Genomic DNA, 15203 nt, shown 5'->3' with positions numbered 1-15203 from the left:
AGAAGTACTATTGTTCACAAGATCACTAATCCAGCTCTAATTTCTGGCATTACCAGTAATAGTACCGCCAATCGTTGCCAGTAAACCCTGCAGATCACTAACAGACTACTCTTATAGGCACTCTTACTAAAATCCTATTATTCTGATCCGACCCTAATCCCGGCATCATCCGCGGGCATATAGTCTGATCCTTCTGCATTCTGCAGTTTTGTTTGCATAATCCTCAGCTGTCACTTGCTACTAGTAAATCCTCGCCTACTATCATTCATGATGGCATGTCATCTCCTGGTGCGATCCACGAACCCCATCTTACCACAACTCTATCTCCAGTGGCACGGATTAGTCCAATGGCTTATATATACAACTACCGCTGCCAACAACACTGGAGATCCAATTTAAGAACGAAAATCCCCCTACATCCTTCTGTATCCACATTTTGTACTCAAATTCCACTAAAAGTCGTGCCTACGCGACTCATCATCTACCGGCTCACACAATCTCCATGGCTAACGACGATAACACCATTCAACGTCCGCCAGAATAGCACTGAAATCCTCAAACTTCCACCTAGTAATCTCCCAAATTATCACTCTATATCTTACAAAATTAACACCAAAGCCTCCTCAGTTATAGTCGTTTACGCTCTCTTCCTTGAGTTTTCTTTCTTCGTAATGACACTACCTTTTCTATTTCTAAGGCAACACCCATCGCCGCTCCCTTCCTCCTCTTCTTCCTTCCGCCCCCAAAACCACCACAACAAAACCTCAAAAACACTCCCGTTTTCCCGCGAAAAATGGCTGAATTCGCAAAGAACCTGTTCTTTGGCAATTTTCACCAGTCGCACGAGCCTTCCCAGGCTGCCGGGCCTCAACCGGCCTCGCCTCAGGCCCAGGATCCCGTTTCAGCCCCCGAAAGCCACCCGGGAAAGCTGTCGCCGCGCTTGTTCCCAAACATGGTCCAGACATCGCTGCCGACGACAGCGCTGAATGACCAGGAGTTTGCGGTTGGGACGACTATCCGTTCTAAGATGCCGGTAGAAGCTGCGAAGAGTAAGGAGGAGACCAAGTATGGGAGCACAAATGGACAGAGTGGGCTCAGTGGATTTTCTTCTAATGGACTTGGTGGATTTGCCGGAGCAGCAGTGCCAGGGGTAAATCCGACGAACGGTTTGAACGCTTCAAACTTGGCCTCTGCTCCTGTTCCCACAGGAGCACAAGCGCAAGCAGCATTGCCTCGTGGTAAACTACGCGTAACCATCGAAGAGGCCACTGATCTCAACATCACCGCTGAGCACTCATCTCCATACGTTGTGGTGACATTCCAGAGCTCGGAGTCTATCACTACGGGACCGAAGTCGTTCGACAGTTCCAGACCACGGGATCAACCGCACAGAAAACAATTGATCCCGCGCCAATCGACCCGCCAGGGAGACTCTTTCCACTCTCACCCGATATGGCACCACCAGGCCACATTTGATGTGGTTGAAGAAGCTGCAGAGCTCGATATTTCCATTTATGACCACTTCCAAAAGGATCTGTTTTTGGGGCACGCAAGTGTGGCACCGCGTCTGGACCAGCTGGCAAACGAGGAGCGTTGGTTGGTACTCGAGCCTCGTATCCTTGGCGAATCTGTAACAGGAAAGGTGCGTGTTAAACTGGAGTACTCGGCAGTAGGAAAGAAACATTACGGGCCCAACGATTTCGACGTGCTGAGATTGCTAGGGAAAGGAACGTTCGGCCAGGTGTTCCAAGTCAAGAAGAAGGATACCGGCAGAATTTACGCCATGAAGGTGCTCTCGAAGAAGGTGATTGTTAGGAAGAAGGAGATCGCCCACACAATTGGCGAGCGCGATATCCTGGTGAGGACTTCTTCTATAGAGTGTCCCTTTATCGTGGGACTGAAGTTTTCATTCCAAACCCCGTCAGATCTCTATCTAGTCACCGATTACATGTCTGGTGGTGAGCTTTTCTGGCATTTGCAGAAAGAAGGCCGTTTCTCGGAGGATCGTGCCAAATTCTACATCGCAGAGTTACTATTGGCTCTGGAACATCTCCACGACAACGACATTGTGTACCGTGACCTGAAACCAGAGAATATCCTGCTTGATGCGAATGGACACATTGCCCTCTGTGATTTTGGCCTGTCGAAGGCCAATCTTACAAGCTCAAATGGAACCACAAACACATTTTGCGGAACCACTGAGTATCTGGCGCCCGAAGTACTACTCGACGAGAGCGGATACACCAAGATGGTAGATTTCTGGTCTCTTGGAGTGTTGATCTTCGAGATGTGTTGCGGGTGGTCGCCTTTCTACGCAGACAACACCCAGCAGATGTACAAGAACATTGCGTTCGGGAAAGTGCGCTTTCCAAAGGAGATTTTGTCTTCTGAGGGCCGTTCTTTTGTTAAAGGGCTGCTTAATCGTAACCCAAAGCATCGTCTAGGTGCTCTCAACGATGCTCGCGAGCTCAGAGCTCATCCTTTCTTCAACGACGTTGATTGGGAGCTACTGAGACACAAAAAGATCCCACCTCCGTTCATTCCTCATCTGGCGTCTGAGATGGACACCTCGAATTTCGACCCGGAGTTCACCAACACCTCGACTTCTATGATCAACAAGCAGATGATGATGATGCTGGGGTCTACTCCGCTCAGTGAGGCCATCCAAGACAATTTCAAGGGTTTCACTTACGTGGATGATAGTATGGTTTTCGACCATTTTAACTCTGCCGGGAAAAGATTTCCAGGTTCGTTCAAGCACCCGGTACCTGCTAGTTTCCACATTCCGGTGATGATGCCTAACGACCCAAATTTGCCTGCTGAGGAGGAGGTTATTGAAGAGGAAGAGACCAAGGATGAATACGAGGATCACATGGATGTTGATGATGAATTTGTCAACGGCCAGTTTGATTTGTAAGAGCTGTGTTCAAAGGTTTAATTTGTCAAGCAAAAGATCTCAAGCTTCTTCCCACCTCAAAGCCACTGTTTGCTACCCCTTGGGCCTTTTAGAGCTGTTGATTCGGTCTTGGATCGTTTTTACTACCGTTTCCCGCGAATTTACGCGGTTTTGTGCGGGGTCCCGACTGGCGTCGGGATCCTGAGTTAATAGACATTTGTGACGTCATCTGGCACTTGTTCTGCCGATTTTGGAGAGGCTATTGTTTGAATTTAACATAATACCAGAAGGATATAAATAAATGAGTGAGAATGAGAGATTACGTAAAAGGGGGTGAAATGTGCTATACTCAAACGGCTCAACAGAAAGGCAGAATAGTGTGGGGACCAATTTCATATCTCCCGAAGTGGGACCAGCCTCAGCCGTCCCAAGTGCTGCGTCCCACATAGCTCTGCTCGAACTGCTACAACATGAGAATGTTGTTGGAGCTGAGTCTCGCAGTCAAGTCCCAGCTTTGTTGTCTCTTTTGTTCTTGTAGAATTTGTCTTATATCACCAACTAGCAAGTTATTTTGGGCTCCTCTATCAACTTTTATATTTGATACTCCTTGCTCGTTTGATGCATTGAAATAGTGCTATTCTTAGAATCAATTTGCTTGCTGAGTCTGTGTCAGAGTGCTATAGCTGTTTCTTCCCACTAGTTGTCCAATCCGACATTTATTTGCAAGACTTACAAAACTCGCAAATCCAATTCTCCTCCCCTGAGAATAATCCCATTTTAGTTGTTATTTTACGGCTATATCTCGTCTTGCTATTCTTTTGCTCCACAGGCTTCTCCACAGGCTGATACACAGGCTGATCCATTCTCCGTGTGAACAAACCGATTCCCACCGATCTGGACTCAAATACTGACCCAACTCTGCTTGCAGATTGCCCTGATTCTCCTTTTATCCCGTTTTTTGTTCTCTTTATTCTCTAATTCCTGTTCTTCCGTCCTCCGAGTTTCTCTCTTCTTCACCCCCACACGACCATCCTGGTACCTGTGACGCAGTCTGCCATTTCACACCGGTCCCGGCATTCACACACTCTCATTACCACGCCAAGAGCCCTACGGTTGTACCCACAAATCAAGAGTTGACCCGAAATCCGCACCTGGGCTGGACTATTTCATCTGACTAGTGGGTTTTCACTTAGTTTCGTTTCTCAACAACAAGATTTCAAGTTTCAAGTATCTTTGACTAGTCTCACCTTCCCTTGTAGGTGACGACCACTCCTGTGCCTACGCTTACAGACCCTATTGAAAGAACCTACCAGAACTGAAATTCGCTCTTTTCAATCAGAGATGTCTGTGAAACAAGAGACAATGGACGACATTCAACTCAAAGAGAACCCTGGCTCGACAGACTTCGTTAAGAAGCTGTTCCAAATGCTGGAAGATGACTCCTACAAGAGTGTGGTCAGGTGGACCGACACTGGAGACTCTTTTATCGTGATCGACACCAACGAGTTCACTAAGGAAATTTTGCCCAAGCACTTCAAACACTCCAACTTTGCCAGTTTTGTGCGCCAGCTCAACAAATATGACTTCCACAAGGTTAAACTGTCCAGTGCGGAGAAGAAGAACATTCGTTCGACCGGCCTGGACGAAAGCACCTGGGAGTTCAAGCATCCAGATTTCCGTGCCCACGATATAATGAGACTGGAGAACATCAAACGAAAGGCTCCACTTCCAAAGAGACCCGAAGAGGCAAACCAGAAGTCGATTTCGAAACTGGAAAAAGAAATTGGCGTGCTCAAGACAGAGATAAAGTCTGTTAGCTCTGCTTTGAAACTTACTCAGTCCAAGTACAATACTTTGGTCGAGAGCTTTGTTCACATGAAAAGCTCTCACGACATGTATGCTAGCTCGATTTCGACTCTCGCCTCTTCGCTCGTGGCTGCGGGAATAAAGGTTCCTCCGTTAGAACTCCCGCAGACCACTGCCACTTCCACAAAGACCTCGCAACCGGTATCGGTATCGGTTTCTCCTGGAAATAAGATTTTGCAGTTGCAAAAACAATCCCAGAAGTCTCCAACTGTCGAGCATACTCCGCTGGTGACACCAAACCCATTCAGAAGACCCAGCGGATCGCCCATACATGTGCTGCTGGTGGAAGACGATGTCGTCTGCATCCAGCTCTGTCGCAAGTTTTTGATGAAATACGGCTGCACAGTTGAGGTTGTGACAGACGGATTGGGTGCAATCAGTATTGTTGAAAAGGTGAAATTTGACCTCGTTCTGATGGATATTGTGATGCCCAATCTGGATGGTGCTACTGCCTCTTCGATCATCCGGTCTTTCGACAGCGACACTCCAATTATCGCCATGACGGGAAATGTTCAAGATAGTGATTTGCGCACATACTTGGATCACGGAATGACAGACATCCTGGCCAAGCCCTTTTCCAAAGACGACTTGTACCAAATTCTCGAGAAGCACCACATGAATAAGCGGCCGCTACCCATCGCTGACCCGGTTCTGAACGGGGAGAATGCAGCTGTGGACCTCTTTCAGACACCGGAACCTAATGCGCTTGGCACGGTTGTGACGCCTGTTCTGGACCCGGTTGTCGGAACGGTTGTTTCTGTGGGTGACATCATCGAGTCGGATATTCAGATTCCTAAAAGGCAGAGAATTTGAAAATTATAGAGAGAAACCACCAGTTTGAGCTGACCGCTGTTGATCACCATCGGCCACCAGTATACCCACAAAATTAAGGGCATCACAACCAAATACAGGTAATGTGTTGCCGAAAACTGAGGCCGCTAGCGACCTCGATGTATCTTTAGTTAACCAGTGTAATCTTATAGGAGAAGGATGGAAATTTTACTCGTTTTTCGTAAATAAGACAGCTGCAAAATCTGATTTCTATATGACCTCACGCTCTAACTAACGGCAATCACCTTCTCGTCAAACCGCACGGACTTCCTTCTGCCCTTTCCAACATCCTCGGGAACACCAAGCTCAAACTCTTGACCACCTTCAAGTAAATCCTTGATCTTGACTCGTTGGCCAGAAACCGAAGATCGCGAGTTAGATCTGGAGTTGGATCTTCGTCTTTCCTGAAGTTTCAGTTCAGCTTCACACTTGGCACAATTGCATATGAACCCATAGCCTTCACGAAGTTCTCTTCTGCGATGAATAACGCCATGGCTAGGGTTCACATACGATACCGTGAGTTCTTCATCCTTAACAATGTCACGTATAGCATAGGCACGTATCGCACCCTTCTCGGACTCAATTCGTACGTTTGGAGCGCAATCGTGATTCACTCTGGAGAGCAATAGATAGATGCTATTCTCATACTCATTCAGGTGAAATCTTCCCAGATACTCCAAGAATTCGGCATATTCCAACCGGTCTTCCTCGTGGACAAAACACGCATTTAATTTTTCAAGACCCTCGGCCCAAACCTGTGAGTCCCAACTGGACTCATCGCCATCACTGGTCTCGAAACTGCTTCTAACCTGGGATTTCACTCGAACATCCTGTCTGACCTTCGCCTGAGAAAGCCATTGGGGGCCCAATATTCCTGTTTTGTCTAGCAAAATACGCGACCTAATCACTGCGATGGCAAATAACCCGTTCCAGTCCTTTTCATGACAAAAGTCCTGGAGCTCTAGCCATTTGGTCGAGTTAACCAATCTCTTGGATGTGGAATGAGACAGCGTAGCGTGGATGGCACCATCGGCCTCCTTACACTTGATAGAACACCAAACAGCCTCACATTTGTTACAATCGAGTCCCAGTTTCACGTTGGCACCATCTTTTCTATTCGGAAGAGCTCCACCACAGTGTGCACATCGATCACCCAGTTTCACCAGCTTCAAAATGTCCAATGTCAGAATGAATACCAAAGGCGATTCCTGCCAAATCAAAGTACCCTCGGATATTCCAGCTGTTGCAAAAAGTCCTGAGCTTTTTCCTTCAGCCATTTCACGTTCCTCGACGTTTTCGGGAAGGGCCTCAGACAGACCTGGGGTAGATCCCGACGAGATCTGGTCTATGTAGGTATATGCATACTCCGGATTAATATCCTGCAGAAGTCCATTAACCTTCAGAATCTTCCGGAGTCGTTTTTCTGACACCACCCACAACGGGTGGTCGGTTTTGAGACTCTGGTGTAGTCTGGCAACACCGTAGTCTTCGGCCGATGAATCCAGCTTCCATAGCTGCATCAGAAAGTCGATGATCTCGGTGTCTGACGGCACAACCGGTTCCTCTAGAATGGGATTTTCCGGCTTATCGTTAATTTCAATGATCTCTATTCTCGGCTGCGTTATCATTGGGCTTTGTGTGGTGTTGTTCGGAGCACTTTTGGTGATTTGGCAGTCATTCCAGCAAGTGACACCTTTTGGCGGCAAGTCTCGTGATCAGTGGGGTCGTGTGCATGTGTCAAGATTAGAGGCCGACTGCCATTTGGCCCCGGGTATCTCAGCACAGGTATAGAACGGGGCAACATGCATTTACAAAGTATTCCGTTTCCAAACTCGGTTTCCAAACTCCTTTTCGTGGAAATCTCTGTCAAATGAGAGTTTTGCTAGAATTCAGATCTGGTCTGATGACTGGAAGGCTTCTTGCCCCAAGAACAGGCTCAATCACGTTGCTTGCACTGAGACGCCTCAGTCAGACTTCCCGCCGCTTAGCGCAGCCCTACGACGATAAACCCAGTCTAGACAAGATCATGAAGAAGTATGAGGCTCAATTTGAGATTGCCAAAAGTGTGCATGAGCGTCGCAAACTGAGTTCTCAACTGGACAAAGAAATTGCCGATATTCGCGATGCTTCCAGCACGCCCCCACCATCTGACGCCTCCAAGACAGAGTCCAAATACAAGTCTTCAAAGGGCAAAAAGAGAAAGTTCAAGACTCTCAAGGTGGCAATCTGGGGTTTTCTGATTGGAGCTGCCTTTTCCAAATTTGTTCCTGCATATACCTTGTACGACAAGTATGTTCTGGGAACATTGCCTACAGACCCGATCTCTACGGAAGAGTACATTACCGCTCTCGAAAATCAGCTGCAGAACCTGGATGTGGTCAAGCAGCTATATCAAGACCCCCGGTATCTTTCTTTTCGTGCGTGGGAAAATTTGGAGGCCAATTCATTAAAGGAGACAATGGTTAACTCGACGTTGGCAACACCGGGTGGGTTTGCAGTTGAGCCTCTGATCTTTCTGGATCCTATTTCAAAAGAGTCGGTCACGATTATGCACGTGGGAAGAAGGTTGTGTGGATATCCAATGCTGGTTCACGGTGGAATTCTAGCCACAATATTGGATGAGAATCTGAAACGGTGCAGTTTGACTGAGTTCAAACAGCGGTATCCCACTGAGACTGCACGGATGTCCTTCCGAGATGAAAGATCATATGCAAACATTCACGCGGAGAATCTCACCCTTCAGTACCGCTTTCCTACTCTGGCGAACAGGTTCATAGTGATCAGGGCTAAGTGCGTTGGCGCCACAGAAGATTCTGTCGAAGTACAGGGATTAATCACTACGACTAAGGGAAGGCCTTTGGTCAAGGGCACATCTACTCTGACGATGAACGTGAAATCCAAGCCGGAATCGACGCGCAACGGCTGGTTTTGGCATTGAGTTGGGACCACGTATAGCCCACGTGTAGCCCAGCGATAGCGTAAGCGGTGGGGGTTCTTCCAGGACGGATAGTCGGTAACTGCTTTTGTTTTCCATTTTTATAACGCTTCATTTATATACCGGTCTCATTGGCCATTTACTTATTGCATTCGTTCTACCAACCAAGCACAGCCACACGCATGCTTAGTCCAGCCACTTGCGGGTGTGGCTGACGTGATGAGATTATGGTGGAGAGCCCAGTCTAATAACAACACGATGAATCGCCACCGGAACGTTATCAACGCTAGCGATCAGAACTAAAAGCGAGTCAAAATGTCTGCGATTCCAAGTGAGTAGTATCAGCCACTACGGCTTATCGATTGTTTTTTTTGAATCCCACTAACCGACTCAGTTACGATCAAGAACGCCGGCAAGACGTACGATCTGGAGATCGATCCTGAAGAAACTGGATTAACACTCAAGAACCAGATATACTCGCTCACGAATATCCCTCCAAATCGCCAAAAGATCCTTCTGAAGGGTGGACAACTCAAGGATGACTCTGTTTTGGGCAATTTCAAGTTTCAGCCCAAGCAGGTGGTGATGGTTCTGGGTACTCCAGACGCAACATCTCTTAAACTGGACGAGAAAAAGGTCACGTTTCTGGAGGATGTCAGTAGCGACTCTTCGCTTGCCAAACTGAAAAACGAGCCTGTTGGTCTGGTCAATTTGGGCAATACCTGTTACTTGAACAGCTCGTTACAGGCGCTTCTTGGAGTTGGTGAGCTGAGAAAGGAGCTTGAGAATTACCAACCGTCAGGTTCGAGCAGCGGCAATTTCATTCTGTTTTTGAAGCAACTTTTTGAGAAGCTTTCAGCCAAAGAGGACAAGGTTGTGCCCTTGAATTTTCTGACTAGCTTGAGGTTGCAGTTTCCCCAGTTCAGCGAGAGATCCGAGCACGGTCAATATAAGCAACAGGATGCCGAGGAGGCATTCTCGCTGATTCTCAACGATGTTTTGAGACAGTTTGGGTCTTTGGAGAATTTCTTGAAGATCGGTTTGGCTGTTTCGACCAAGTGCCTCGAAACAGAGGAGGAGCCAGTGACCTCGTTTGAAGAATCGTTGAAGTTGGATTGTCATATCAACATCAAGACCAACTTTTTGAAAGATGGTTTGGTGAACAATCTAAAAGAAACCATTCAAAAAAATAACGATTCACTTGGAAGAGATGCTCAATACGAGATCTCCAGGAAAATCGTCAGGCTGCCAAAGTATCTCACAGTCCATTTCATGAGGTTCTTCTGGAGAAGGGACACCAACAAGAAATCCAAAATTCTTAGAAAAGTTCAATTCCCCTTCCAACTAGATCTCACCGATTTGCTAGACGATTCGGTAAGAGAGAGCAAGTCGGTCATCAGGGACAAGATTTACAAGATCGAGAAGGACAACGAGGAGGAAGCCCGTGACTTCAAGAAGGCCAAGAAATCGCAGAGCGATATCACGCTTTCCGCAAGAGAAAAGGAGCAGAAACAGAAGGAGGACTTGGAGAAGCTCCAGTCCAAATGGACCAAAAGTTACGAAAGCGCGTTTCCCGAGGACTTTGACCCAGCTAGTGGTGAAAACCCAAGCTCTTTGTACGAGCTTCAAAGTATCATCACTCACCAAGGCTCGTCTGCTGACTCCGGTCACTACCAATGTTTCGTCAAGGATGAGCTTGACCCAACGGGCGAGAGATGGTACAAGTTCAACGATGCCATCGTCACCGTCGTCAGCAGGGACAAAGTAGAGCAACTTGCCGGTGGAGGAGAGTCTGATAGTGCGCTTATTTGTCTCTACAAGGCGGTGGGGTTAAAATAAATTAGACCCACGAATCGACATAGCGGAGTAAAATATACAAAAAAGTGAGATTTTCTTGCGTTTTCTACGTGAAAAATTCCACGCTTTGGTGATATTTCGGTGTTTCAACGTAATTGAAGCGATGCTTTAGGCGTTATCTAAGGGCGACAGTTCATGCATTCTCGTATAGCTTTCGCTCAAAAGTGTATCCTATAGGTGTATCATATACTCTTTGCTAGGAGTTATCCTTCGTAGTTCCCGCTAAACAATCGTCTCAAAGACTCCTCGTAGATCGTTTCTCAAAGCAATTCCTTCATGTCCTTCATTTGCTCTTTAGCGATCTTCCCCTTCTAAATTGCACTGCTCAACTTCTTGAAAGCCTCCGCTTCGGCCCAACAATTAAGTGGCTTGCCCTTGTTGTCTCTCAAACAATCAGCAACCTTGGCCTCGGCAGCCTTGAGATCCGCACTTTTGACCGGTTTGGCCTTCTCAATTGCATCTAGTGCTGCTGTTATTCTATCGATCTTGTCGCTAACACCAGCTACTGACACCGACGACGTGTCCTTCTTGGGTGTCAATGCTTCCTTCAATCCCTCATCAAATTTCAATTGTGACTCTTTTTCCAGCTTGCTGAGCTCCGCAGAAACCCGCTTCTGGATGTATGTTTCGGCATACTGCTGTCTGGTGTAGTCCGATTCCAGCGACGAGTCCAGCTGCGCCAATAGCGAAGAGCTGAACTCCACGGGAGTGTTCGGAACAAAAGTCTTGACCTCCTGTTGAGGTTTTGACGCTGAGCTGCCCATTTTTGTGTGTGTTGTTCAACGATTGGTGGTGGTTGATTTAACGTTGACTCGGCCAAACAGGTTTGGCTTGAGTGCGATCTAATTGGCCAGGGTAGTGTGTTGGCGAAATAAGCAGACACAAAGTCTGCGACTAAAGGTATCTACTAGGAGTATTGAACGTGATTTGGATAATGATTTTTAATGAAGGTTGCAAAGACAATGCCCAATTTTTGCGATTCAGACAGTGGTCTTCACCTCGAAAAACCGCTTCAAATACAACACCTGGAACACCGAGTTCAGAATCACCACGATCAGCTGGATCGCGGACCAGTACTTAACACGCGAGTTAGTGGACTCGGCCGTATTTCTGTGTGTTCTTTCTCTGACCACCAAGTAGCCCTGCTCATTCTTGACGTCGTATACCAGCTCCAGCAGTTTCCTCACAGATCTGTCGAGGTTATCTGAACTAGGATCGTTCACGTCTACGTAAACAACTCCGTGCACGTTAAAAGTGACATCCTTGGTGGACAACGTGGATCTTTCGTTAGAAAAGCAGTACTCATATTTGCCTGCCTCCTTTGCTCTAATTGTGATTTCTCCGTGAGAAGCATCAGAAAGCTTTTCAAGCAATTGGCCAGAAGGAGACGAGATCTAAAAGTTCAGTTAGTACAATAATCGTAACCAGTCAATGGGATCCAACAGAATACATACCCAGAAATCCGCTTCCAGTTGCTCGGTAGCTTCAGCCACACGATTTCCAACCTGGAACGTCACACTTAACTCGTCGTTCGTCTTGAGGGTCTCGAAGAAACACTGCTTTCCTCTGGACGGAAGCACCACGTTGTGAGCGACAACAGTCCACACGCAAGAGAGTACTGTTAAAATACCTAGACTCAACTTCATGATTTTACAGGCCTGTTCAATGGAAAGATGGTCGTGGTCTTCTGTATCCCCAAAACAACTTGCTAGCTGTCCAAAATGTCAACGCGTCGATTCAGCGCGCACGACCTTCCAATTTGAGCTACGCACAACATTTCAGATCTCTATTTTACGCTCTAGGATATAAGCGAAACCGTGAGCATAATCACCGCTATAATATTAACCGTGGCAAGAGACACAGTTTGTTGAATAACTACACTTAACTTCAAAGATAAATGTTATTTTCAATGTATAAACATTATATGGTGGGCAAGCCCACCAACACCCTCCAACATTACAACTGTCTATGCGAGTGTGCTGGGCAATGCAGTACTAGTGCTCTTCTGTGAGACACACAACAATGCTCCAACGACAGAACACAAAAAAAGTGGTAACCTTTTCAACACCTCATTAAATCACCGGGTAATTTACTTCTTTCTGAAGGCACAACCCTCAGACAACTTGGCCTTACCACCGGTTGGGGAGCAGAGAACAGTTGTGCAGGAGTCACAGGTGACGGCAGTCTGGGCATGCGAGAAGACAGTGGTGATGTTCAAACAACCTGGACATCTGACGTCCATGAAGAACGAACGTGGTCCTTGGACCAAGGTCTTCAGCTTATGCTTCTTGAGCTCGGAGGCTGGGTTTGGGTTAAGCAAATCTTGAACGAGAACCTGGAAAATGGTTAGTAAAGTCACAGAATACAGGGGTATCGGCAAAGCATTATCATCTGTTGGCGGGAAAAACTGACAGAGGTCCACCTGAAAAGGGTCTTTTTTGGAGAAAACTTGCCACGTCGGTGTTTGTGCTGAAAATGACAGGTTTGGCTCAACTGGAGGGGGAAAGAGTCAAACCATAACGTTGGACGTATAATAGAAAGACCTCTTGAAAACGGCGTGTTGAAATCTTGTAGTCTTCTTGATGTTGATCTGACTGGTGGACGGTTCATGAGTCGTTTGGAGGCGGTCAACGTAGGAAGTGAAAAAGCGCCATAATAATATAATATTGCCATTTAATTGATACCATGATGATGATGTGAACTTTGCCGTTGTAAAAAAACTAATATAACATACCATGATGCGAATTTACCTTGTGTTAAGTTTGTCCTTGTAAAACAAAAGATACTAAAAAGTTTTCGTTGGAAATTTTCAAGGGGGGAGTCTCTCTCTCACACTCTGCCTTTGAAGGCTCTTATGTCAGCAAATTGCGCAAAGCTGATGTAAGAATTGGTTTGTCTGAGGCTGCCATCGGCAGCCCGGTTGATTTGGGCTCCCCATGTCAACATGATTTACGCTGATGGTATGCCATTTACACAAGCCATAATTACCACATTTGGATAGCATGCAGTGACTGTGTTTTTATAGATGGGCCCTTTTGGGTCTTAAATATGTTTCAGCCGTGTTCGTGTCTGGTTAACGATCAGTGCTTCAGTCAATTATATTGCTGGAAAGGATATGATGTACCTATTATACGAGTACTGTCCCATTCAGTGTCAATATAACCGGACAAATAGGCGCCATTTCGAAATGCTTCAGAGTGTTTCCTCTCTACTGAACGCTATGTAGTAAGCCAGATTTGAGCTCGCTGTTTGCAAGCTTCTTTCTACTTACAGTAGTAAACCGTAGTCACTGTCCTCAGCGGGCTGATCACAAGTTGCTTTTTGATTCACGATTTCTCAACGGTCCCACTGGTGGACATCATATCACCATCCAACGCACGATCGCGACCTGGATGCGGCTGCTGCGGCTTAGACAGAACCCCACACTACACAACTACGTTTCAATATGGAAAATATAACGTTTTGATTAATATGCTAGGAGTTGCAAGGATTCAAGGCGCTCTTGGAAACAATTGCTGGCCAAACACGGGACAGCAGGACAAAATTGATATTCATGAAGACAGCTCAACTGCATATGCTCTACCGGAATGCCATAGGGGAAAGAAGCGAAGGACCTGGAGCTCTAGGAAAACCGTAAAAACGATGTGTTTCAATTCAAAGCATAACGAACGGTGTCATCTAGTATAAATAGTATATTCACCATGATTTTTCCAGCTGGATCTCCAATATCTTCTGTCTTTCCATGCAGACTCAATCGTCGTTTGGGAGTCTCGATGGGTTCATCTATGCCTACTCAAACTTTCAGAGCGTTTCAGACCTTCTTGAACTTCTTTATCCCTATTTTGTCGCCTTCAATGGCTTTCTGGCAACAGGGGCAGTTTTGGCATTGGCAGCAGCACCGCCATACGCGGTGTACTTGGGCTTCTTCTCGGCAGGTTTCAGGATTTGGAATGAACACAGCAGACTCTCGTCTACGCTCATCATGGCACCCGCGTTATCAAACTCACCACAGTAGTTAGGCGCGCTGAAAAGAGTCACCAGTTGTCTTTTGCTGAAGAACTCGTATCCGTCCTCCACCACCTGGTGGGCTCTACAGATCAGATCCATGTCATGCTTCTGCAGGAATCGCGATACCACGTCGGGGCCAAAAGTGAACGACACACCTCTGTCGTTCTCGCTCCACCCTGTGATGTCCTTGTCTGGATCCGACCACAGCAGGTCGCAGAGCAATCCCACATCTGGGATATCGGTAGGTCTCATCACCCTTCTAATCTGCTCCATTGTGTTGAGATCAGGACTGAGTCCTCCATGCATGGTAAAGATCTTTTCGTCGATGATGGCAGCAATCGGCAGACAGTTGAAACAATCAGTAAACGTCTTCCACAGCTTGATATTGTAGCGCCTTTTGCACTCGTCATAGAATCCGTATATTCTGTTGATGGAGGCACACTCGTGGTTACCTCTCAGGATGAAGAAATTCTCAGGATACTTGATCTTGTACGCGAGCAGCAGACAGATTGTCTCCAGAGACTGCTTGCCCCTATCAACGTAATCACCCAAAAAGAGATAGTTTGCTTCGGGAGGAAAGGCTCCGTACTCAAATAGTCGTAGCAAGTCGTAGTATTGGCCATGGATGTCACCACAAATCTTTATTGGGGCCTCGAGTTCCAGCAGAATGGGCTGTTGGATGAAAATCTCCCTCGCTTTCGTGCAGAGATACCTGATTTCGAACTCCTGAAGCTGCACCTGTTTGCCAGGCCTGGAGCCTCTCACTTCTAGCAGTCTGTCAATAATCGACTCAATGTCGGCTTCTTGTTG

The 15203-nt window shown here is 46.8% G+C and overlaps 11 protein-coding genes across 11 annotated transcripts, besides 2 other annotated features; 6 read left to right on the top strand and 5 right to left on the bottom strand.

Annotated features, from left to right (window-relative positions):
* Positions 1–793: 793 nt before the first annotated feature.
* KUCA_T00002650001 (uncharacterized protein) lies at positions 794–2917 on the top strand (the record flags this gene model as incomplete). The annotated part of the gene is made up of 1 exon (XM_022602920.1): positions 794–2917. One exon carries the CDS (start codon positions 794–796, stop codon positions 2915–2917), a length of 2124 nt encoding a protein of 707 aa, XP_022458676.1.
* Positions 2918–4237: 1320 nt separating this feature from the next.
* Positions 4238–5575, top strand: KUCA_T00002649001 (uncharacterized protein; the record flags this gene model as incomplete). Its single annotated transcript, XM_022602918.1, has 1 exon — positions 4238–5575. One exon carries the CDS (start codon positions 4238–4240, stop codon positions 5573–5575), a length of 1338 nt encoding a protein of 445 aa, XP_022458675.1.
* A 245-nt stretch (positions 5576–5820) lies between these two features.
* On the bottom strand, positions 5821–7221 carry KUCA_T00002648001 (uncharacterized protein; the record flags this gene model as incomplete). The annotated part of the gene is made up of 1 exon (XM_022602917.1): positions 5821–7221. The coding sequence occupies one exon, from the start codon at positions 7219–7221 to the stop codon at positions 5821–5823; it is 1401 nt and encodes a 466-aa protein (XP_022458674.1).
* A 242-nt stretch (positions 7222–7463) lies between these two features.
* KUCA_T00002647001 (uncharacterized protein) lies at positions 7464–8531 on the top strand (the record flags this gene model as incomplete). Its single annotated transcript, XM_022602916.1, has 1 exon — positions 7464–8531. The coding sequence occupies one exon, from the start codon at positions 7464–7466 to the stop codon at positions 8529–8531; it is 1068 nt and encodes a 355-aa protein (XP_022458673.1).
* A 312-nt stretch (positions 8532–8843) lies between these two features.
* Positions 8844–8859: a sequence feature (Short protein (KUCA_T00002646001, CDK26672.1) was converted to a misc_feature.).
* Positions 8860–8933: 74 nt separating this feature from the next.
* Positions 8934–8971: a sequence feature (Short protein (KUCA_T00002646001, CDK26672.1) was converted to a misc_feature.).
* A 142-nt stretch (positions 8972–9113) lies between these two features.
* Positions 9114–10367, top strand: KUCA_T00002645001 (uncharacterized protein; the record flags this gene model as incomplete). Its single annotated transcript, XM_022602915.1, has 1 exon — positions 9114–10367. The coding sequence occupies one exon, from the start codon at positions 9114–9116 to the stop codon at positions 10365–10367; it is 1254 nt and encodes a 417-aa protein (XP_022458672.1).
* A 329-nt stretch (positions 10368–10696) lies between these two features.
* KUCA_T00002644001 (uncharacterized protein) lies at positions 10697–11149 on the bottom strand (the record flags this gene model as incomplete). The annotated part of the gene is made up of 1 exon (XM_022602914.1): positions 10697–11149. The coding sequence occupies one exon, from the start codon at positions 11147–11149 to the stop codon at positions 10697–10699; it is 453 nt and encodes a 150-aa protein (XP_022458671.1).
* A 216-nt stretch (positions 11150–11365) lies between these two features.
* On the bottom strand, positions 11366–12031 carry KUCA_T00002643001 (uncharacterized protein; the record flags this gene model as incomplete). Its single annotated transcript, XM_022602913.1, has 2 exons — positions 11366–11779; positions 11840–12031. 2 exons carry the CDS (start codon positions 12029–12031, stop codon positions 11366–11368), a joined length of 606 nt encoding a protein of 201 aa, XP_022458670.1.
* A 443-nt stretch (positions 12032–12474) lies between these two features.
* Positions 12475–12627, bottom strand: KUCA_T00002642001 (uncharacterized protein; the record flags this gene model as incomplete). Its single annotated transcript, XM_022602912.1, has 1 exon — positions 12475–12627. One exon carries the CDS (start codon positions 12625–12627, stop codon positions 12475–12477), a length of 153 nt encoding a protein of 50 aa, XP_022458669.1.
* Positions 12628–12740: 113 nt separating this feature from the next.
* KUCA_T00002641001 (uncharacterized protein) lies at positions 12741–13058 on the bottom strand (the record flags this gene model as incomplete). The annotated part of the gene is made up of 1 exon (XM_022602911.1): positions 12741–13058. One exon carries the CDS (start codon positions 13056–13058, stop codon positions 12741–12743), a length of 318 nt encoding a protein of 105 aa, XP_022458668.1.
* Positions 13059–14086: 1028 nt separating this feature from the next.
* Positions 14087–14404, top strand: KUCA_T00002640001 (uncharacterized protein; the record flags this gene model as incomplete). The annotated part of the gene is made up of 1 exon (XM_022602910.1): positions 14087–14404. The coding sequence occupies one exon, from the start codon at positions 14087–14089 to the stop codon at positions 14402–14404; it is 318 nt and encodes a 105-aa protein (XP_022458667.1).
* Positions 14405–14495: 91 nt separating this feature from the next.
* KUCA_T00002639001 (uncharacterized protein) lies at positions 14496–14990 on the top strand (the record flags this gene model as incomplete). The annotated part of the gene is made up of 1 exon (XM_022602909.1): positions 14496–14990. One exon carries the CDS (start codon positions 14496–14498, stop codon positions 14988–14990), a length of 495 nt encoding a protein of 164 aa, XP_022458666.1.
* Positions 14991–15203: the final 213 nt, after the last annotated feature.

Source organism: Kuraishia capsulata, genomic scaffold (assembly GCF_000576695.1).
Source record: "Kuraishia capsulata CBS 1993 genomic scaffold, Kuraishia_capsulata_scaffold_3, whole genome shotgun sequence".
NCBI lineage: Eukaryota > Fungi > Ascomycota > Pichiomycetes > Pichiales > Pichiaceae > Kuraishia > Kuraishia capsulata.
The sequence above is the reverse complement of the archived record's forward strand: the minus strand, read 5'-3'. Positions and strand labels throughout refer to the sequence as shown.